This window comes from Mauremys reevesii, linkage group 2 (assembly GCF_016161935.1).
Source record: "Mauremys reevesii isolate NIE-2019 linkage group 2, ASM1616193v1, whole genome shotgun sequence".
In the NCBI taxonomy this organism is placed as follows: domain Eukaryota; kingdom Metazoa; phylum Chordata; order Testudines; family Geoemydidae; genus Mauremys; species Mauremys reevesii.
Genome location: NC_052624.1, coordinates 128,324,806 through 128,348,986, shown reverse-complemented (window position 1 = coordinate 128,348,986; position 24,181 = coordinate 128,324,806). Strand labels below are relative to the sequence as shown.

General features: G+C 43.7%; 1 protein-coding gene across 1 annotated transcript in view; it reads left to right on the top strand.

Moving 5' to 3' along the window:
• The window catches only part of SEMA5A (semaphorin 5A), a 633,881-nt gene that overhangs the window by 202,034 nt on the left and 407,666 nt on the right, over window positions 1–24,181 (top strand). Inside the window, exon 3 of the mRNA XM_039523675.1 lies at window positions 8,961–9,060. Within this exon, the coding sequence (XP_039379609.1) occupies window positions 8,961–9,060 (100 nt within the window). The remainder of the gene's footprint in view (window positions 1–8,960; window positions 9,061–24,181) is intronic.

Here is a 24,181-nt window from a genome sequence, read left to right as displayed (position 1 = left end):
TTAAAGCTTGTGTAAGAGCTCTGTGTAAGCTCAAAAGCTTGTCTCTCTCACCAACAGAAGTTGGGCCAATAAAATATATTACCTCACCCACCTTGCATCACTATATAGCTTATGTAACGGGATTGTTGTCCTCTTACTAAAACTCAGTGGGGGTGTTTTGATTGGCTGGCTCCCAGTACTAAAAGAAAGGGGAAGGGTCAATGGGAAATCAGGACCCTGAGACTGACAGTCCCCAGGGGCAATGGGGAGAGACCAATGCTCCAGGTCAGCCTGATTGACAGGGCGGGCAGGCTAATCAGGGAGTCAGGAGGCCAGGGTGGGTCCTGTCCTTTGTGTGAGCTGGAATTGCCTGGGTCTAGGGTGACCAGATATCCCAATTTTATAGGGACAGTCCCGATTTGTTGGTCTTTTTCTTATATAGGTGCCTATTACCTCCCACCCCCTGTGCTGATTTTTCACACCTGCTGTCTGGTCACCCTATCTGGGTCAGACAGATTGGGGCTGAGCTAAGGAGAAAGCAGGGGCCCAAGCTGAGCTGGGAGCAGAGTTACAGAAGCAGCCCACAGAGCAGACCTATGCTGGGAGCAGAGCTGCAGGAACCAAAGCCAGAGGGGCCAGAGAAGCACCCCGGGGAGCTGGAGGCAGACAGGGGCGGCTCTATGTTTTTTGCCGCCCCAATCATGGCAGTCAGGCAGCCTTCAGTGGCGTTTCTGTGGGAGGTCCGCTGGTCACGTGGATTCGGCAGCAGTTCTGTGGGTGATCTGGGGGTCCCGCGCCTTCGGCGTACCCACCGCCAAATTGCCGCTGAAGCCGCGGGACCGGCGGACCTCCCGCAGAAACGCCGCCGAAGGCTCCCTGACTGTCGCCCTCACGATGACTGGCAGCCCCCCACACCCCCACCCTGGCTTGCTACCCCAGGCATGCTCTTGCTGCGCTGGTGCCTGGAGCCACCCCTGGAGGCAGAGCAGCAGCCATGCTGAGGCAGAATGGAGCTGGAGCTGGGGCTGGAGCAGTCTGGTTTCGGGTGCGGTGAGCAGCTGGGGAGATCTAGGGGGACTCTGGGCAGTGGGCCCAGAGCAAGGAGACGCTCCCAGCCAAGATGCCTGGCCGATCAGACTTGAATGGGGATCGTAACCCCAACGGGCCAGGGGTGATGCTGGGAAGTAGGGTTCTGACACCTAGAGCCTAAGGGTGTGTGGCCACCTCCAGAGCAAGTGTCCAAACCGCAGCATCCCTGCAGCACAGCCAGGGCCTGAGAAGGAGGCCTGGGACTTGTGAGGAACAGACTGAACTTCCCTGACATTCCAGAGACACTGGTTGTGATGTCCCTGTGCCACAGAGCAGGGTGACGTGTTTTCCTTTAAACTCTCCAATTTTTTCCTTATTTTTTAAAACTGATTGCTGTTTGATCAATTGTATTTGCTTTGAACTGAATGTAATGATGCGCTTAAGGTCAGGCAAGCCTCTGGGTAAAAAAGAAGTGGGAGCGAGGACTCAGATCCTTTCACTATCCCATTTCACCAGGGTAGTGTACGAGCCAGGAACGTTCCCCACAATAGCGGGACCGTTCCCTCCCTTATCTGTTGGTTATGTTTTGTACATGATACACAAAGATATATCTGATTTTCCTAGTTATTAAATTTTTCCCCACAGAGATAAAATCATACCATAAAATGGGCTAATTATACCTACTGCCAACAAACAACACATATAATCCAAAATAAAGCATAAAATAGCTGGCATGCCTATTGACAAAACTTGCCTCAGCCCCACTGAGATGGACAGAAGAGAAATGTGCTTAAGTTGTCAGATAAAGTATAGCAGGGTTTTGAGATACAATCATCATCCTTTTCTTTGTTGAAAGATATTGAAGAGTATCTGCTCACTCCAGATAAGGTGCTTTTTTCCCAATGAGAATCAATGACCTATGAATAGGTGTGTGTTTAATTCATTGGTGAGTAGAAATGGGAAAGAAAGAACTCAGCAGGAGCTGGGAGGAGAGGGGAAGAGGGAAGGCAAATGTAAGGAGAAAAAATGCATAGTCCAAAGACAATAAAGTAAAATAAAACAGACTTGCAGATGTCATTTTTATTTCTTCTTATCTCTTTTTCACACAGGTTAGTATTTGTGTTCATAAAACTGTTTTTGGTGTAGTTGTTATTTATGGAAATGTTTGTTTAATGAAGTGAAACTTAAAGTCAAAAATCCCACTGAAATGGATACCTTAGTTTTAGAAAAATCACTCAAAAACCGAATCTTTCTGGATCATAGTTTAGGAATATGAAATCCTAAAATGTCAGAGTAGAGAGTCTGTCGGAGCACCTAATTAGGACCATAAAGAAAGAGGTGCTGCAAAGATTGCCCGAAATGTGTTCTCTTAATATAGTCTTTTGGGGTTAATGAATCTGGCGCCTTGGCAGCAGGGGTAATATAGTGAATGAAAAGTGCAAGATCATAGCCAATAATTCTACCTCGTCTTGTTGCCTTTGAAGAAGATACTAACTTATCACAACTACCACGGGAATTAACTGTAGAAGTTATCTTTAGGCCATTATCCAGTATTATGAAGGTGGTATGTTATCATTTTAGGTCTAAAATCATTTAATGTTATTAGAAAATAACTTGTATATTCTAAAGTATATTTTAATTTGCATTTGGTGAGATTAGTGAATTTGTGCTACCGGTGCCACCCAGTGATTTCTGTTAATATTGAAAATTCAATAGTTTTATACAGTGATCGAGAAAAATAACTGCTATTTTTCTAAAGCATAGTTTGCTGAAGAAAACTGTGTTGTAAATGTATCTTTATTTAACTTTAGTAATATGGTCACTTTGCAGTTACCCCTATACAGTGACAGATAGGACAACATCTTGTGACCGAATGCACCCCCATATTCACACCCTACTCACTACCTTAATAATCTTTGTACAAAATGTGCCTTGTGCAGTATCATTTGAAAACTAATAACTCACTGGTCAATAATATCATGGTGAAATGGGTGTAGCAGCATTAGTAAAGTTAAGAACAAGTTGAAAGAGGACTTTAGCATATTTGTTTTGCTACAGGCTTTTTAGTCCTGGCAAATTTCTTGTTTTCCAATTTAAAAAAAATCATATTTTGGTTCACTACAAACAAGAAAGTACAGTACTTATGTAGCTTTTGTGTTAAAAACCTGAACCTCATTTAAAGTGTGTACATTTATTAATATGGTGAAAAAGGAAAATGTATGATCTGTACTAGGAAAGAATTATAAGTCAAGTAAATTACAAGTCAGGAACTCCTCAGTTCATGCCAAAAAAATGGCCCCTGCTAGTGCCACTCGACTAACACTTGTCTGCTCTTTGTCTTTCCCAAGGGGGATTGGGCTCTATTATGCTGAATGCTGCCCGAACATACAAAAAGCCCCTGCCCTGGAGAGCTTACAGTATAAGGTCCCAATCTTACAAACACATATCCATATGCTTAACTTTAAACATGCAGGTAGTACCATTGAAGTCAATTGTGCACAAATGTTTTCAAGAGCAGGGCCTAAAAACACAAACAAAATGAGGGATTGGGTATGAACAAGATAATGACTGGCACAGTTTTGCTAGTTACATGTTTTGCTGGGTTTTGCTTTATTGCTTTAAGTTGGAGTAGAGATAGGGCGACGGAAATGGCAGAAATCCAGGAATTAGTAAAAGTAAGTGAGTAGGAAAAGGAGGGGACAGTCATAGTTTGTCAACTGTCTCACTGTGATCAGCAGGCAATATACTTCAGTTACAGAGCAGCAGACAACATAATTGAATTACATATTTAAATATGTAACTGTTACAATATATAATTCTGTAACTATTATTTTGTAAAGTGTGTTATGTAACATTTGCATGACAATCATTAATAAAGTGAATTAATTATTAATTGAATTTATTACTTTTACATGGGGTTCTTATCCGAAATAAATGTATTGGTAGACACTGACAGTACCTTATGCACCTCTGACTCTAAGGAACTAGATGCTCAAATCTTTTATCCCTCATAGAATTCAAACATCTTGTATCACTTTAAGAAAGTTACCATGCATTGTAGTAATCTACATTGCATAGTACCAAACCCTTGTGAATTCTTACTATTTAGATGCTAATAAGGTGCAATTCTGGAGTAACTCCATTGACATAGTTACTCAGATGATGGATTTATTTGGGATTTCTACCGTGTAACTAAGAGCAGAATTTCACCCATAGTTTAAAGATTTTTATTGGCATATTTCAGTGGGGTTTTTGTTTGATTAGCTGTTGTTAGTTATCCTTTACAGAAGTGTTGTAAAAGTTATAACTAGCCCCCATGGGGGTGTAACTACTCCCGTAAGAGACATTGCATGATCAGTATTTGAAATTGTTCCCTAGAAGTTAAAACATTTGTTGTTGCAGCCTGTTCCTCTTCCCTTTTTCTCCCATGTGAAGTAATGTTGAATGGTACAGGAGCAGAATAAGTTTGTTTGGGGGGAGCATAGAAAAGAAGGGTGCAAAGGGAGCTCTCAACAGCCCTCATGCTGATCTTGCTTTGACCGTCCAGCCCATGCTTTCTCTTCCCTGCCCTGCTATGGTAAAAAAGAGAAGGCAAACCCTCTGAATGATCCCAAATGTCTGCTGTGCCTTATTTATTTATCTTCACAACACCTATATGAAGTAAGAAAGTACTTATTATTAGCCTAATTTTACAGCTGGAAACCAGGGCACAGAGATACTGTATGTCCACTCTGCAAGTGATGGTGAGTTTGTGGCACAAGTAGCAACTCATCCAGCTAGCAGGGGTAACAACAGTACAGATGTGATGACATGGGGTAACAACCCAAGCATGTATCAGGGCTCCCTGGGAGGCTTGTACTTGGTTGAGTAGCCTGTGCTGAAACCTGTGGAACCATATCTACACTACAATGTTGTGTACCTGCCTGTGCTGCAATCACACCGTCACTTGTAGTGAAGACATACCCTAAGAATCTTGCCCAGGGTCACGCAGAAAGTCTGTGGCTGAGCAAGGAACTGAACTCAGGGCTCCTAAGTCCCAGGCTAGTATAACCATCAGGCTAACTTTCCTCTCTGACCAGTGTGTTTCTGTTGCCAAGATGCCCTTCCTCTGTACGATGCCTGCTTTTGAGTACCACAGGGGAAGTCACTGCAGCCATAATCTATTTGGTTAGTTAGGTTCAGAGAAACCTCAGGGAAAGTAGTCTGAGTGCTGGACTTAGCTTTGTACAGGACGCAAAGACCCTGATCTTCACCAGAGGATCATTGTGTTACATTATATATTTATCATAATTACTCAGCTTGTTGTGTTTCTATTTTGTTTGGATTCCTGTGATCGTTTAAAACTGTTTCATTTCATCTGATGCATCTTCCAGCCACCACCATTAGCCAGCACTGGGCCTAAAGACAAGGAGAGTGCTCAGAACCGTGAGATATGCTTACATGTTCTATTAAGACCGGTAGGGTCATATCCTTAGGCTATCAAGACCTTGGGGATTGGCTAGCTGGGGAGTTGGAGGTGTTGATTGGTAAACTGAGGTATTTGCTGTTGGATTTTTTTACCTTTTTTTCCCATTATTCCTTCCCCTCCAAAATATATCACTCTTAATGCCTTTCACCAGAAGTTCTCAACGTTTGTATTCTAGCTGCTTCCTTGACTTCTTAGAACACTGTGTTTCTATATTGTTTTTATGACATTAAAAGAACATTATTAACATTGCAAAGTCAAGAACTCAACAGTTAGGATGTGAAAGATTTAAGGTTGCCTGTACAACCTTAATTTGTCCCCCTGTGCATATGTATTATGATACAGTGTTTAATTACATGATCACACACTATTTTTCACAGGGCTCATGCCTGATTCAGTGCACAGGAAGGATGGTGGTCACTGAATGAGCTGCTACTCAATATTTCAAGTGTTTTTGTTGTAAATTGTGTGGCTCCAGGTCTTATTTACCGTACACTATTCAAATCTTGCTCTGAAGACAGTTACTCATTTCTCCATACGTTTTCTATGATGCTGATCACTCTTGTATTTGACTGAGTCACAAACATTAATAAATTTATTTTCACAACACCCTGTGTGATGAGGAGGTGATATTATTTCCATTTTACAGATGTGGAAGCGAGGCACAGAGAGATTGTCAAAAGTTTCCACTTACTTTGGGTTCCCAATTTGAGACACTTAGGACCTGATTTTTCAGAGCAATTCATATCATATAGCAGTTTATATGTTCACAGCACAGCTCCCAGTGACTTCAGTTGCAGCTGTGAGTGCTCAGCGCTTATGAAAATCAGGATCCCGGTGTCTTAGGTTGGATACCCAGAAAATAAGTGACACGCTTAATGACTGCCTGCGAAAAATTTGGTTTAAGTGACTTATCTAGCATCATGCAAAAACTCTACAGCAGAGGCAAGGACAGACTTCAGTACACCTGTATGGTGTTCAATTAGTTTAACCATGAGACCCTCATAGACTCCTTTCTTTTCCTGCAGTCTCTAGCCTTATTCACTACAGACCTTCTGACTTCTGCAACATATGAGACAGAGGTCCTGCAAACAATAGCTCATTCACTACACAACCCTGATTAATTCCCTCAGGACCATCCATCCAGTGCAATGAATGCTGAGTCTCAGGATCTTGGTTTCCTTTCTAAACTCTGGAGGGGCATTATGCTCTAGTGAGCACAGACCTTTCTGCCTCTCTGCCCCCACATGATCCATTCTGGCTCTGTCCCCTACAGCTTGTCCCTGTGTCAGTCCAATCTTCTCCCCCTCCCTACTGGCTCCTCATCCCAGTCCCAGTCTCCATCCTTTGTTCCACTTCCACTGTCCTTTCATAGTCGGTCACGGTCTCCCCCTTTGAGCTGCCAATCTGAGTCTCAGTCTTCCCTTCATTGCCCAGACAGTTCCAGTCTTTCCTACCAGACTCTGAGTCTTCCCATGCTGCAGGTCCTTGTCCCAGTCCAGCTATTATCTCCTTTGCATTGCAATCAGGTGGCTTTCTCTTCCACACAGCCTGGGCAGCAGCAGCAGGAGGAACACTGAGAACACAGAAGAAACCATCTCCTTGCCCTCAGTTCCTGAGTCTGGCACCAAGCTGCTCGTAACAATCAGGAGCAACATTGGAGGGAAAGTCCTGCTCAGCCCCTACAGCCTTAGGTTGGAGCATGCTCAGTTCAGATGGAATTTATGATGAAATTAGCAGTGGAAATCTTACAAGTCTCTGCTGATCATGTGCAACTTGACATTTTTTCAGAGGCTTATAAATGGCCAGATTTAAACAGATTTTCATGGGGTTACCCTGACACTAGGGAGCCCCCTTTCAGCCAGATATTAAGCTGTTGCTCCAAAGCATGGGGATGCTAGAACTTCTCAAACAAAAGGTTGTATGATGGTTTTTAACAACATTTTCCCACCCCCATCTCATTTGTGGAAATGGCTGGACTGTTTTTGCTGAAATTTTCCAAAAAATACTCAGCCTGAGGCAGATACCCTGCATGGACAATCTCAGCCCAAACTGTTAAAGTTGGGCAATGTTGTCAGCAAGTGAAAACAGAGGCTTATAATAGGATGTGTCGGGAGCTTTAACAATAGGCCGTGCCATAATATAGTAACTACTAGTTCCACCTACAATACTGTAACTGTTCCCGTTGTGTACATATTCTCACAGCAGCTGGAGGCACCACTTTGACACCATTGATTGATTACCCCAGATCCACCTGCCTTTAAACAGGCAGTGGAACAGACCATGCAAACCTACAAACCAAGGTCCTTCATGTATATTCAGCTAGCATTGCCTGGTGGCTACATACGAAGTATTTAAAAAAAATGCTTCACTGAGCTCTGGATTGGAGGAAATCAGGTATTTTGTACTGTTGCTATTTAAAAAAGGGTCAGTTTTACAACATTAAATGTTTATAAATAACAATTGTGTGTGCCTAATGTGTGTGAATACTCATGTTGTGTGCTCAGATCATCCATGTCCACATGGTATTTAATGTGGCACCCAACTAGTCATATATGTGCAGAAATAGTTGATTTGCACCTGTACAGCACCACTAGTTAGGCATGTACAATTGCTTATATGTGCTTCATTTCAAAATTCTGGATCTATATGTGTACAGGCAGTCCTCAACTTTCCGATGTTCGACTTATAACGAACAGCACTTACGACACTTCTGAATTGACACCTTCATTCGACTTACGACAATTGGTTTCTACTTTACGATGCTCAGTCCCGCAATGGAGTGGATTGTGGTTCCGAGTTACGACGTTTCAACTTACGACGCAATTTTCAGGAACCAATTGTGTCATAAGTCTGAGGACTGACTGTAATGTGAGTGTGAATGGTGTGTTGATGTTTCTCAAATTGTGAAGTTTGCCCTTTGGCCTTCTGCCTCTGTATTGCACTGTTCTACATAATTCTTTTCTCTAAGAAAAGTTTATGATTAAAATGCAATGGCTGAATGTGGTGTTTCTCTTCTCCCCCACTTTTTTTGTGTGAAAATGGTAAAAAATTATTTTTGCTTAATATGCTTAGCTCAACAGGATTTTATTGTGGCTATTTGTGGTTTAATTGTACAGGAAATAATCCTGTACTTGTACAGGAATAAATGTTCGCATTTGGTTATCCTCTACTGGATCATGGTAGCTGCACTGTGTTGTTGTCTGCCTTGTTCTGTGCCTGGGGAAGAAAAGCACATCTGGCTTGTACATCAGAACTAAACATCGATACCTCATTCAGCTGTTTATTGGGTGACTGCCCTGTATGTTATATAGGTCTATAGTACAGATTATCTATACAGTGGTGAAAATCCCATATGGCTCCTTAAAGGATCACACTGGGAAGCCTCCACACCCCCACAGTACTTCTGAGATGTAATATTTGCTATCTGATTCACTGTAACTATGTTTCCTGCAGTAACAAGTATATTCTCCTTTTATTCCTTTAGAAATTGCCCCCTGGTTACATGTGTTCAGAGCAGAGAATGCTGTGGACTTCTCACAATTAACATTTGACCCAGGACAAAAAGAACTTATTGCTGGAGCAAGGTGAGAAATTTATGTGCTTCTGTTGTTTATTCTTGTGTGTAGTTAAGTGCTAGTGAGCCAAATTCTGCCTTCAGTTGTACCTATGCTACTCCATTTACATCAAGTCATGAAGACATACTGAACTGGATGTAACTAGAGTTTCATCTATTATAACTGACAGAAAATTTAAAGTGCTCTATAGTCTCATTTTTAGGAGCCTTGTCCTGTAGTCATTGCAAACTCAGAACTATTATTAATGTCAGTGAGGGATCAACACAGGACATGACTCTACAGTAGTAAGAGGTAAAGTTGCTTTAAGCCCATGTGGGAAGAGTTTAATTCAGGACACATTTTATAGCAACCCCAAATATGGTTTTACAGCACTTCTTTTTTCTCTTCAATTATCCTATTCATGGTCCAATCTTGCTGCCTTGTTCTTGAATGGGATATCTATAAAGGCAGTAGTTTCCAAACTATGGTCCATAGTGAATTACTCTCACATGCTCTGTAGAGCTTCTTCTGTCATAGTGGCGAAACATTTGTCGGTCTGCAGACACTGATATGTCCTAGTAATTGTAGCCCAGTTGAATTCTTAGGTTTCCCAAGACTTTAACCAATTAAATTTAAATTTTAACAAAATATTTTTGACTACATCTATCTTTTTAATTTACAAAGCACCAATATCTAGGTTCCATCTAACACCAGCAGCATGTTGCTGCTTCACATTTTTCTTTGGAAGCTCAAGAAGTAGTCCACAAAATAAAGAAGCTTGAGAACTGCATTATGGCTCAAATTCTGCCATCATACCTGAACAATTTCCGTTGGTGTCAGTGGAAGGTGTGTGTGGTTTGTTTCTGGCAAAATCTGGCCCTGGAGCTCAAACTGACTGTTAAATAGTTTTTTGGCAGCTTTCAAAATCAGGAGAAGCCTGATTGAAAAAAAGTTTTTTCAAGAGAAAATCCTTAGCATGGTCATTACCAGGTAAACTTCAGGCCATTTTGTATAGTCCATAGCTACCAGTAATTATTGATTGCCAACCTCTGTCTCAAAGGCCCAAGTTCATCAACATAAATGTGCTCCATTAGTGTCCCCATGAAATATTCTCCATTGGGGTTCTCCTGAGTTATGGGGACCCATCTTTGCAACACAAGCATCACATTTCCTGCACCTATTTTCTACATTCTGCCTGCTTTTTCCCAGTATAAATTCTCTCTTAGCTTGGCTAAGGGTTTGTAATTCCCAGAATGTCCAGAGATTTTAAAATTATGATAACTACAGAACCACTTTTTTCAATGTATCTGGCACAATCAGCTGCCACCTGTGCACATCACCTGCTGGTTTTCACATTTTCTAGTCAATATTTCATCTTTAAATTCCAAACTTTCCCAATGTGACCAGTAAGCTTTTACATTCTTCTGTATATATAGTCATTAATCTGTACTATAGGTTATTTCACTGCCAGGAGATCCTTTCTTGTAGTACAATAATTTCTCTCTGGTGAAAATAGATTTTTGCTGTAATAAGCCAGCACCCTCTCAAATCCTTAGTGTCCTTTGTCAATACTGCCCCTGATCTGTAAGTACTAGCATTTGTGTCCAATATGAAAAGAGGTTTGAGACACAGGTGGACTAAGATAGGAGTTACAAGAACCTTTTTCAAGTCTGAAAATGCTAAATCACACTTTGCTGACCACTGAAATTGTTTTCCTTTTTCACCCAACCCATGCAATATTGGCAATATCACAAATAAACCTTCTATAATAAGAGCAGAGCCTTACAAAACTCTGCACACCTGTCAGTGTCTGGGGAGTTCGCCAGTCCTGTACAACCTCAATTTTCTTTTTCTCAGTGGAAATTCCCTCAGTGGAAATTCCTGCATAGTGAAATCCAAACCAATTGTTAGCTCATTCATTATATTGGCTATTCAGCCTTCTTTCTTGAATTCCATTAGTCCAATTTTCAAACTCAATTTTCCCAGTTTTTGGATGGGTATCCTTGCCTGATTCAGTGTCTCCATTTGAGATCAATTGTATGGTTCAGTTTAGAATCCCCTGTTCTCCGGGATTTTTAGTATGTGTAGCCTAATAATTGTTATATTGTAATAAGTATCCACTATTTCTGTAAAATTCACAGCTTCTATTACATCTGCAATAGCCAAACTCACAGTTATTTAATCCCCATATCTAAACAAAAACTGTAGGGCTGATCCTTGTACCTTTAAGATTTGCCCCTTCACATTGGTGTTCCCCCCGTTTCCCAAACTGGGAGAGAGGTTTTCACTAGACACTGTGAAACTCACTCATGCCTTAATTTATAATACTCCTTCTTATTGTGGCCAGTTATTTTAAGTCCATCATTTAATTGAATTTATTCCCTGAATTTTTGCATTATTTTCCATTTCCCTTGTTTTACAAACCAAATGTAACTGTTTTCCTAATCATTCAGAAATGCCATGAACCAGATTAGAATCCCAATTCCACCATGCATTTCATAGAATTATAGATGGACCTCAGGAGGTCATCTAGTCCAACCCCCTGCTCAAAGCAGGACCAACACCAACTAAATCATCCCAGCCAGGGCTTTGTCAAGCTGGGCCTTAAAAACCTCTAAAGATGGAGATTCCACTACCACCCTAGGTAACCCATTCCAGTGCTTCACCACCCTCCTAGTGAAATAGTTTTTCTTAATATCCAACCTAGACCTCCCCCACTTTAACTTGAGACCATTACTCCTTGTTCTGTCATCTGCCACCACTGAGAACAGCCTAGCTCCATCCTCTTTGGAATCCACTTCAGGTAGTTGAAAGCTGCTATCAAAATCCCCCCTCACTCTTCTTTTCTGCAGACTAAATAAGCCCAGTTCCCTCAGCCTCTCCTCATAAGTCATGTGTCCCAACCCCCTAATCATTTTCATTGCCCTCCGCTGGACTCTTTCCAATTTGTCCACATCCTTTCTGTAGTGGGGGGCCCAAAACTAGGCGCAGTACTCACCAGTGCTGAATAGAGGGGAACAATAACTTCCCTCGATCTGCTCACAGTGCTCCTACTAATGCAGCCCAATATGCCGTTAGCCTTCTTGGCAACAAGGGCACACGGTTGACTCATATCCAGCTTCTCATCCACTGTAATCCCCATGTCCTTTTCTGCAGAACTGCCCCAGCCTGTAGCAGTGAATGGGATTCTTCAGTCCTACGTGCAGGACTCTGCACTTGTCCTTGTTGAACCTCATCAGATTTCCTTGGCCCAATCCTCCTATTTGTCTAGGTGACTGTGGACCCAATGCCTACCCTCCAGCGTATCTACCCCTGCCCCCAGTTTAATGTCATCCGCGAACTTGCTGAGGGTGCAATCTATCCAATCATCCAGATCATTAATGAAGATGTTGAACAAAACTGGCCCCAGGTCCGAGTTTTCAAACATAATGGCCAATGGCTCTGCAATCACATCAGCCAGCTCCCTGAGCGCCCTCGAATGCATTGCATCCGGCCCCTTGGACTTGTGCATGTCCAGCTTTTCAAAGTAGTTCTTAACCTGTTCTTTCACGATTGAGGGCTGCTCACCTCCTCTGCATAGTGTGCTGCCCAGAGCAGCAATCTGGGAGCTGACTTTGTCTGTGAAGACCAAGGGAAAAAAAGCATTGAGTACTTCAGCTTTTTCCATATAATCTGTCACTAGATTGCCTCCCCCATTCAGTAAGGGTCCCACACTTTTCCTGATCTTCTTCTTGTTGCTAACATACCTGTAGAAATTCTTCTTGTTACCCTTCATATCCCTTGCTAGCTGCAACTCCAGTTGTGCTTTGGCTTCACTGATTATACCCCTGCATGCCTGAACAATATTTTTATACTCCTTCCTAGTCATCTGTCCAAGTTTCCACTTCTTGTAAGCTTCCTTTTTGTGTTTAAGCTCCCTGAAGATTTCTCTCTTAAGCCAAGCTGGTTGCCTGCCATATTTGGTATTCTTTCTGCACATAGGGATGGTTTGTTTCTGTGCCCTCAATAAGGCTTCTTTAAAATACAGCCAGCTCTCTTGGACTCCTTTCCCCCTCATATTAGCCTCCCAGGGGATCCTGCCCATCAGTTCCCTGAGAGAGTTAAAGTCTGCTTTTCTGAAGTCCAGGGTCCATATTCTGCTTCTCTCCTTTCTTCCTTTTGTCAGGATCCTGAACTCGACCATCTCATGATCATATTAGACACAGAGCTGTATTACAGGGCTCATGGTAATCAGCTTCCACCTTCATCTCTAGCAGCTGCTTCTTTATTTGATTGGCTGCTTCAAGGAAAGATTTAAGTTCTGTGGCAAATTTCAGAGCTTCCTGTAGTGTCCTTTGCCTCCTTTTGCTGATCTTGATCTGCAAACCCAAATCCAGTTGAACATCTATAAATTGGTCAATTGCTAATTCATCCTGGATGTCCTTGCTGGTATCTGGATTCACCAGGAACACAAATCTTCTGAGGTCCTCTGCTTGTTCAGTTAAGATTTCCTTTTTCCTTTCCTACCATTTCTCAGGTGCGTCCTGGCCCACAAAGAGTAATGGCTGGCTCCAAGCTGCCTATCAAGAGCTTGTAGCAGGTCTGGATAACTGACTCTTTTTTCTGGGGTAAGTTCTGCAGGACCATCAGTCAGGCCATTCAAGTTGGCTGCTAGAAACCTCCTTCTCTGTTCTTTCCCCCACCTGTTCATTTGGGCTATGATGTTAAACTGAGCCAAATAAACCTCCCAGGGAGTTTTATTCCTGTAAGATAATGAGATTTTGTGTTACTTGAGCTAGAACAATCTGACCTATCCCTCCTTAAGGTTAGAAACCAGTTAGAAAAGTTTTGGAAATGTGCTGTCTTCCCCACTTGTTGTATGCAGTGTAGTTGTAGCCGTCTTGGTCCCAGGATATTAGAGGGACAAGGTGGGTGAGGTAGTATCTTTTATTGGTCCATCTTATCTCTCTATCTTCCCCAAGTCACCTTGATGGCCTGAGTCCTTATTCAGGTGGCTGACTTGCACTGTGATCTAGGACCCTTTGGATTCCTTCTGTCTGGAGCTGAAATCATAGTTCCTTAAATCCTTGCTCTAGTGTACTTGTACTGGCAAGTTCCAAGTGTGCCAAAGTTTTCCTGGTCTTCCCTATAATCTGGAAAATATTTTGGTCCATTGCAGTCAGGTTGCTGGTCACCTCTCTCTGTCTTGCTAGACCAGACTGGAAATTTTTGTTTTGGACTTTCAAATCTGCCTTGACACTTGATAGCTGCTACCCCAACATAGATTGTATCTCTAAACAGGTCATCTCTCCGTCCTTCTCCAGGTATTGCTTTATTATTTTCTGTGAAGTCTCTTGCTCTTTTTTTAGATCTTGTTTTAATTCCTTTTGGCCATCTTTGAGTTCTGTGAGCTCTTCCCTTATCTGTTCTATCTTCTTTTAACAGGAATAAAAGCTCACAATTTCTCTCATTGGAAACTCTATCCCAATGTTGTTCCTTTTAGCCTGAGCCGCTAACTAATATTTGTGGCCCTGCACATAGGCGGCAGGTTTGTATAATTTTTGGTGGGGCCCAAAATGGTGGTGCCCCCCCCCCGCTCCCACCCTGTAAGCTGATATAAAATGAAGCTACAATGCGTCAGTGCCACAAGATTACAAGAGTCAATTAAAAGTGGAAAGTCAGAAGCAGCACTTGCCTACTTCAATATACAGTATTATCTTTTGTTGCACCTGTTGTGATGAAGTGGGAATGTTCTTAATATTTTCTCTGAATACTGTGTGGGTGCCTCAGTTTCCCCTGCAAGATGCCAACTGAAGGTGTTGGGGACAAAGATCAGGTGGCCTCCTTGTCCGGAAGAGACACAGAGGCCAGAGGAGGGAGTGTCAGTTTGGAGCTGGCTGGGGAAATGGGGAGAGATCCAGAACTTGGTTCTGGGCTCCCCACCCCCTAGGATGGACCTGACAGAGGGGTTCTGTTTTCTGTACCAACAAGCTCTGTTTTAGACTGTGTTCCCGTCATCTAATAAACCTTCTGTTTTACTGTCTGGCTGAGAGTCACATATGACTGCGGAGTTGGGGTGCAGGGACCTCTGGTTGCCCCAGGACCCGCCTGGGCAGACTCGCTGTGGAAAGTGCATGATGTGGAAGGGCATGCTGAATGCTCCGAGGTCAGACCCAGGAAGGTGTAAGCTTCTTGCCCTGGACACAGTATGCTCCGAGAGAGGAGGCTCCCCCAGAGTCCTGACTGGCTTTGTATGGAGTTGTTCCAAAGCATCACAGCATCCCCTTCCACACCATGCACTTCCCAGAAGTCCGCACAGGCACTGACACTCCCTCCTCTGGCCTTTGTCTCTTTTCCAGGCATTAGGAGGCCACCCGATCTCTCTGTTCTCCAACACCTTCAGTTGGCACCTTGCAGGAGAGTGGCCGAGGCCATCAGTTACCAGGAGACAGGGTTTCAGCCATTCTCTGTGCAGACAGCTCACACTGTCCCTCTAGGGCTCTACAACAATCACACCCCCTTATCCCTCCATCTAGATCCTTGAGAAATGCAGAGAGGAAACTGAGGCACCCACACTGTATTCAAAGAAAACATTAAGAACATTCCCACTTTGTAACACCTGTATACGACTAGTTATATACTTTAAAGGGGTGTAAAATAGTCAAGTATCGTGCTAAACAAAATGATACTCCAAAGTGACCACCAAATTTAAGTTGCACGTTTTTCCCCTCAGGTGAGGGCTCTGGGGTTGGGCTGGGGATGAGGGGTTCACAGTGCAGGAGGGTGCTCAGGGCTGGGGTGCTGGGGGGCCAGGGACTGGGGTGGGGCAGGGCTGGGGATAAGGAACTTGGGATGCAGACAGGCTGCCCCAGGGCTATGGCCAGAGAGGACTCCCCCGCCCGCCCGGTTAACGGCAGCCACAAGCTCCAGGGGAGGGACCCTCCCCCCCCCCCCGCAGCACACTCACTCTGCACCACAGTCACTGCACATGCTCCTAGGGACTCTCTCAGGTCCAGAAAGCCCACTCGCCTCCCCTGTGGTGGGTACCAGGTGTCACGGAGTCCCTGGGCGCTGCTCTGGAACTGCTCCTCACAAAGCCAGTCAGGACTTTGGGGAGCCTCCTCTCCCTTGGAGCAGACTTTTTCAGGGCAAGAAGCTCACACGGCTTACCTCTGGGTAAAGGAAGTGGGAGCGAGGACTCAGATCCTTTCGCTAGCCCACTTCACCGGGGTAGTGCAGAAGCCAGGAAAGTTCCTCACAATAGCGGGACCATTGCCCCGCTTACACTTGCTCATATTTTCCAATCAGTTCTGTATCCGTAGGAGCTCTGTCTCTCTGTTCCTTCTCAGAGTCAAGCTTGCAACTGCTTGTCTTGCTTTCAAGTGTCTTTCTTCTGTCTTTCTGCTTCTTACACACACACCTTGCCAAAGAACCCCTTAGGTCCTGCATTTGGAATCAGAGAACCTCACAGCCCACAGCTTCTGATCTGGCCTTGCTGTATGGTCAATTGCCTTATCAGCTTTAATTAGCTCTGTGATTTTCTGTGGATCAAAAATTCACTTGATGGCAGCCATTAACAACTTCCAGTATGACAACAGATTGTTTTATAGTCTGCATTGAAACTGAAACACAACTGTAGGGACACTTTTTAAAAAAAAGTAACATTTATCCTGCTGTCAGCCTATTGTGCAAATTAAGATATATATGTGTGTTATTGGAAAGGGACTTCCGAAACAAGAGAGCAGCTCCTAGAAGGACTGATGCCTTAGCTTGGTTCTTAGTGACAAAATGCAATTGACTACCTGCCTAGGACAATTCTCCACAAATTTCCTGCATAGCAAAATGCATTCAGAAAAATATGGGGGAACTTTATCATTCTCAGTTTTGATAAAATGTCCCAAAGAGCATAGTAAAAAAAAGTGAAGGTTTCAATACAGTTTCTGAAACTGAATCAGAAAGGGAAGGTCAGTTCTTTATGGCTCTTAAGTTTTGAAATTTGCTCAGGTAAGAAATAGCAGAGGCTGTACTATTATGTCAGTTGTTTCTAGACTGAACTCAAGTAAGACTTTCAAATAAAAACTGACTCACAGAAAATGTCAATAATGAGTATTAAATTTTGTTTTCTCTGTGAGACTCTTCTGTTTTGTTTTATGTATTGATTTAAACAGAAGAATGATATGGAAACACTCTAGAGAAACTTCAGAACAGCAGTGACTCTGCAAAAGATTTGGGGGTTGTGACGGATAATGAGCTGAACATGAGCTCCCAGTGTGACGCTGTGGCCAAAAGATCTAATGTGATCGTTGGATGCATAAACAGGAATCTTGAGTAGTAGCAGAGAGGTTATTTTATCTCAGTGTTTGGCAAGCTGGAATATCGTGTCCAGTTTTGATGTCCATAGTTCAAGAAGGATGTTTATAAATTGGAGAGGGTTCAAAGAAGAGCTACAAGAATGATTTCCAGGATTAGAAAACAGGCCTTCTTCTTTGAGTGCTTGTTCATGTCTATTCCATGCTAGGTGTGTGTGCGCCTCGTACACTGTTGCCAGAGATTTTTCCCTCAGTGGTAACTGTTGGCCAAGCTCTAACGCCCTCTGGATTTGTACACATATGCACCTGTGTAAGGGGTGCTGCCAGCCCCACACCGTCTCAGTTCCTTCTTGCTGCCCGTGATGGTTGCTGGAATGAGCCTTCTTGGTGCGGCAAGGCTTCTTTCCTGGGACTCTTCGCCCCAGAGACTGGGCGTGCCCCAGTCCTCAGGCTTCAAGCCGTGTGCCTCTTGCATCAAACCTATGCCAGTGAGTAACCCACACTCTAGCTGTTTAAAGTGCCTGAGGGAAACTCATGTAAAAGATAAGTGCCAGATCTGCAGGGACTTCAGACCTTGCACTAAGAAGGACAGGGACATTCGGCTGAAGGCCATTTTCATGAAGACTGCCCTCAGACCAGTCTCGAAGCCGAATCGCTCTGAATCAGTGCCAAGCACCTCAATATCTGTGCGTACCTCCAGCGCCTTGCTCTTTCCAGCACCACTCACCATCTCCGGTGCTGAGGAAGAAGCATAAGAAACAGTGCACAGAAAGAGAGCGCTCACCTATCTGCTCCACCTAAGAAGCAGGGTTTGGTACTTTCATCTGTTGGGGTTAATTTGGCAGCCAATTCAGCCTTCCACCCTCCAGTGAATGGCAGGTAAATAGTCTCCTATGAGATGACCGTCCAGTTTCTCAAAGGGTTGGAAAGACTATCCTTAGGTTTTCGAACCGACCCCCCGCATGGGACTTAAACCTGGCCCCATCAAGGCCACAAGGCCCCCATTCAAGCTGTTAGGCTTGTGCTTCCTACTGCTTCTCTACTGGAAGGTTGCTTTTCTGGTGGCGATCACCTTAGCCAGAAGGGTCTCTGAGATCAAGGCCCTTACATCAGAACCACCTTACACAATGCTCTTCAAGGACAAGGTCCAAATGCGCTCCCAACCGGCCTTCCTACCAAAAGTGTTGTCACAATTCTAAGTGTCTTCTTTCCAAAGCCTTACAAAAACTGAGAAATGTCAATTGCATTTGTTGGATGTTAGTGAGCCCTCACCTTTTATATTGAAAGGACTACCAAACCCTTCCATAAGTCCATGAAACTCGTTGTAGCAATAGCTGAAAGGATGAGAGGCCTGTCCATGCCAACCCAAAGGATTTCATCCTGGATAACTGTTTGCATCTGAGCTTGCTACGAGCTGGCGAACTTTCTGCCTCTGGCCATTGTGACTACTCATTGCACAAGAGCCCAGGGTTCATCAGGAGCATTTCTCGTGCTGGTACCAATCCAGGACATCTGAAAAGCCGTAACCTGGTCATCTGTTCATACCTTTGCATCCCACTATGGCATCACCCAGTAGGCCTATGAGGATGCCAGTTTCGGGAGAGCAGTGTTGCAGTGAGCATGTCCATGAACTCCAAGCCCACCTCTGGGAGTACTGACTGTGAGTTACCAAGCATGGAATGGACATGAGCAAGCACTCAAAGAAGAAAAAATGGTTACTAACCTTTCATAACTGTTGTTCTTCAAGATGTGTTGCTCATGTCTGTTCAATGGCCCACTTTCTTACCCCTCTGTGGGAATTACCAGCAAGAAGGAACTGAGAGGATGCGGGGCTGGTGGCACCCATTCTATTGACGCATATGCATGCCTCTCCAGAGGGCAATGAATACCACTGAGGGAAAAATCTCTGGCAACGGTGCACAGGGCACACACACATCTAGCATGGCATGGACATGAAGCAACACATCTTGAAGAACAACAGTTATAAAAGGTTAGTAACTTTTTTTATAGTGATAGGCTCAAGGAGCTCAATCTCTTTAGCTTGACAAAGAGAATGTTGAGGGTTGACTTAATTATAGTCTATGAGTACCTACATGGGGAACAAATATTTAATAATGGGCTCTTCAGTCTAGTAGAGAAACATGATCCAATGAATGGAAGTTGAAGCTAGACAAATCCAGACTGGAAATAAGGCATAATTTTTCAACAGTAATTAACCAATGGAACAATTTACCAAGGTTTGTGCTGGATTCTCCATCACTGACAATTTTTAATTAAGATTGAATATTTTTCTAAATATATGCTCTAGGAATTATTTTGGGGAAGTTTTATGGCCTGTGCTATACAGGAGGTCAGAATAGATTATTACACGGCACAATTGTGATGTGCAGAGGAATCGCCAGGAACTCCCAAATAAATCCTGATTGGCCATCGGGTGAAATTTGTCTGTTTATTGGAAGAGGTGAGCATAAGAGATTTGCTTGGTACATGTATTCTCTGTGTGTTGTGCTTTAAACATCTATTTATTAGCAACCGTGTAAGGCTCTTTCACTGGGAAAAGGTTCTGCAGACCCGTAGAGCCCTAAGCTCCAAAGAAAAGGGCAGGTACTTAAATTGACCAGGTTTCTTCCTAAGTCCCATGGGTAAGAATAGGTGCCTTACACCTTGAGCCTTGAGGGCAAGGGTGGGAAGGCCTAAATTGATTGGGTCACGCTTTACGTCCTTGGTAAGGTATAGGTGGGGTGTCCTAAACTGACCAGATACGCCTTAAGCCCTCGGTAGGGTATAGGCAGGGTGCCCTAGTTTTCCGCAGGTAACATACTGGTGGAGAATGCGGACGACCTAGGTCATTTGGATTGAGCCTTGTACAGCAGTTGGACAGAATATTTGTGCTCTTCTGTCAACAGGACTGCGGCCTGTTGACAGAATGAACACTCCAGGGAATAGGGAGAGTGGGAAATTTACATTGAAAATCCAGGAAACTGGTGGAGGAACCAAACCTCTTTGCAAAGTGGGTAGTGGACAGAGGTCTGTGCCCATGGGAAGATTATTCTTTTCAAGGGGAAAAATGCATTGGAACATGCGTGTGAAGGGTTTGAAGCATACCGCAATAATATGAAGTTTATATTGAATAAATGGACTGTAAAGACTGCGGCTGGGTGGGCACTATGGAAAGTGTCTTATAATCTCTCAAGATTGGTAATATCTCAGGAGAACCACTTAGACTGTGAATTGGAATTGGGTATGGTAAAGGATACCTTAAATCAGCATAAAGCCTCTGTAAGTAAGGAAATAGAGATATTACATTTGAAACTGAGGGACGTTCAGGCAGTTGTCAGAACAATCCTGCAGGAAAAACAGGATCGGGCCCAGGCAAGCGGCTATCATTCCGCCTGCATGCAACAGATTAAGAGTTGAAATATAAACTGGGAGCCCAGAGGGGCATTGTGGTAGCAGTAAGGAGAGGAATAGGTGCAGATACCAGGGGTACTTCAAACCCCTGAGATGATACTTACCTAGGGAGGGATATATGGACAGATCCCGGATTTTCATACCCCTCACCCTCATGCCTTTCCCAAAGGGCCATATGCCTCCTTGAGAAGGGAACGGCAGGAACTGTGGATGGTAGCAGAATTTATAGACCACCTTAAGAGACTGCAGCTGCAACCTGATCCCAGGGCAGTAAATTATTACAATTGTCCCTTCTGGCCTTAAATTCTATGAATAAGTAAAATGGTTGTTAATATGTACAAAGAGATCAACTCTTTTTTGACTCAGAAGTTCCAAAGCAGTTGCCATCCATGAACGACAGCAAACAGAGTAGTCTGGAAAACATTCAGAAACAACCTCTACAATGAAAAACACCTTAACCATTACTTTTAACATCAAATGCTACCTTGCAGATATGAGAAATGTGTTCTCTTGTCATCTGAAACCCTTCCTACAGAAAGACAGGAGGAAAAAAAGAAGTTACTTCTAATATTAAGAGGCATCAGAGGGAGATGACTTGTACTGCCTGCCTTCTTGCATTAGGAGTAGCAGATGGCCTGATGAAGGGAAAAGAACTCTCAGGTTCACAGTTTTGTAGTATAGCCTGCATTGCAGCTGATTCTTCTTCCCTGTCCAACTGCACGCAAACTAAGGCAATGTCTCCAAGATGGGGACAGACAGCGGCAGACACAGCTGGTTGGGGTGTAGGTGACCTTCCTTGAGCAGCTCGGGAACCCCCTCCACTTCCAAGGAGTAGAGAGTCCTCCAGGAAGGGAGTATAGGAACCAGTTAGTTTTTTGGGTAGAGGAAGGGGGAGGAGAATACAAAAAGGCTGGGCAGCTATGTTATTCACAGAGGGAAGTGGGAGCAGGAGCAGAAAGAGGAGCAGGCCCTGAGCCAGTGTTGCCAACTTAACAACTTTGTCACTAGATTTAGTGACTTTTTGGATTTCCTAGTGAGAAAATAAGTGTCAAAGTGATTAGTGACAAATCTAGCAATTTTCACTGCCAATTACAGTGGCATTCAGAGAAAGAAGTCACCAATATGTGTAGTCACAAAATCATTCACAAGCTGCTCAGCAGTGTTAATAAAATCCATTCTATGCTCTTCTTACTACATTTTGTTGCAAACCAAGTCAATGTCATTAGGTCTCAATTGAGCATGTCCTCGAAAGGAAGCACATTCCAGGGCTTCTTGGGCTGAGATCACTATAATCTGCAGGTGAGGAAAAGAAGTTTGTGGAGGGTAATTAAATACTTTGCTAAAGCCAGTTGCACTTTGGAGAGAGCAGCACATTAGCCAGGTCCTGTTTTTACTCAAATGTGTTCTTTCTCGCTGCTCCGTAGTAGGTAGCACACCCTGTGATGTAGGGAAAGATGGGTAATGAAGTGGGCAGGGCAGGGGAGGCAGGTTAGCCAGCGAGGAGAGCCCCATGGACGGAAGGTGGGGTGGGATGAGACGGGGCCATGTGCCCCAATGGGGCGGGGGGCACTGTGCCTCCAGGGATGAAGCTCTTACTATAGGATCAAAGGTGGAGCTAGCTTGATTTGAGCTCCCCCTTACTCCTTCCCCTGGCTTGGCCTGGGGTCAGCTGCCCAGCTGTTTTCAGAAATGAAACCCTGGAAGCGAGTGGGGGGGAAGGGGTCAGGTTAGCGGATTTTTGTTTTTAAGTCCACTTCCTTGGCTCCCTGCAGCGCCAAGCTCAGGTCAGGCGAATGCCCTCTTCCCCCTGGTTCTGGGCTCTCCCTTTCACCAGCCTGTCAGCTCAAATCCAGGCTGGCAAGAAAGGGAGGCTCAACTGAAATTAACCCTCCCCCAGCCAACCTGGGCTGCAGTGTACAGAACACCCTTCCCAAGGAGCAGACGGCTGCAGTTTCCTCCCAATGAGCAGAGGGCGCCCTCCTGATGATGACAGTGTACTGTTGTAGTTGCTTCTGGTGTGCAACAGAATGTAGTAAGAAGAGAATGGAATGGATTTTACTAACACTATTGAGCTGTTTGTGAATGATTGTGTGACTATACTCACCTATGTGTGTGTGTGTGTGTATATATAAATCTCTGTTGATTTCTCTGGAAATTTTGTTTGGTGACATTTTTAACTCTTTTTGAGTGCTTAAACAGCTACATATAGCAATTTTTCAGGGTTTGTCTGGTGTCTTTCTGCTCTATGGAGTTGGCATCAGTGCCCTGAGCTGCTGTGCACTTCACAGACCGAGAACCTGCACTCTCCACTCCCTTTTCTGAAAAGTGCACTGGCCCAGCCTGCTCCCTCTAGCTCCCCTCATGGAAAACAATGTCTGCTCCTGGGCAGCTGAGCTGTTGCTCTCTGCTCCTTAGAAGAAAGGAACAGGAGAGAAGTAGGGACCTCCTTGAGGGCAACAGCAATGGAGCCCTACGGAGTGGGGAGCAGAGGTGGTTGAATTAATTGTATTGGTGCCAGAGAAAGGTCAGTACTGGCTGAATTGCATATTAATTTGGAGGTATAAGTTAGTTGCATTAGGACCTGTCCCCCATTCCCTCCAGTAATTGAGTCCAGAACTCGTTTCTTGTATTCACTGAGTGAGGAAATAGCCATAAAAAATTTCATAATTAAAAATCCTAATCTGAAAATTAGTGCACAACACCCAACAAAACTCAGGTGCTCCACATTTTGCCCATGCCACAAATTTGGATGGCTTGCATCACACAGTTGCAGGTTTGAAGGCTGAAAGAAATGGGAAGTAGATATGGCTTTAAATCCATGCAGAATCCATGTGATTCACCGAAGGGTTAAGGCCATAAAGGTTCATCTCTGCCATGCTTCTGCAGCACTCCTTGAGAACCACCACCTTCAGTATTGGCAACACAGCTTGGTTTTGTTGATTATCCGCCATTGTTCTCCACTAATGTCCCTTTGATGGGGCAATAAAGATGTTTAGTACAAGCTGATGATTTTCAGAGGAGCATTAATTTATGATCCTTGATCTCCAATTTTCATTCCATCATTCGCTGACCACACATCTGGTTCACCCTTCTGCAACAGTCATTTAAATCATGCTCACTGTGGCAGTTTTACATTTTCACTGTTAAGTAGCTATTTCATATACATAGCATTTTTCTACCCCATTTTTGCATATAAGTCATGCCTGCTGGCTTCCCTCAGAGACATGCGGTGGATAGGAATATATGAGCCATAACAATTTGAACTCTTCTTAGTTACTTAGTCATCCACTGTGCAGTGAAACTTTTCTAGTTTGAAGAACAAATGTTTTAAAGATTAGATAGCATGTAAAAGATGGCTTTCACCTCCTTCCCAAATAAATTGCCATGTAACATACAATAATGGTTTGACATTTGGTCTAAACAATGTTGGATCCCTAATGAACTTTTTTTTT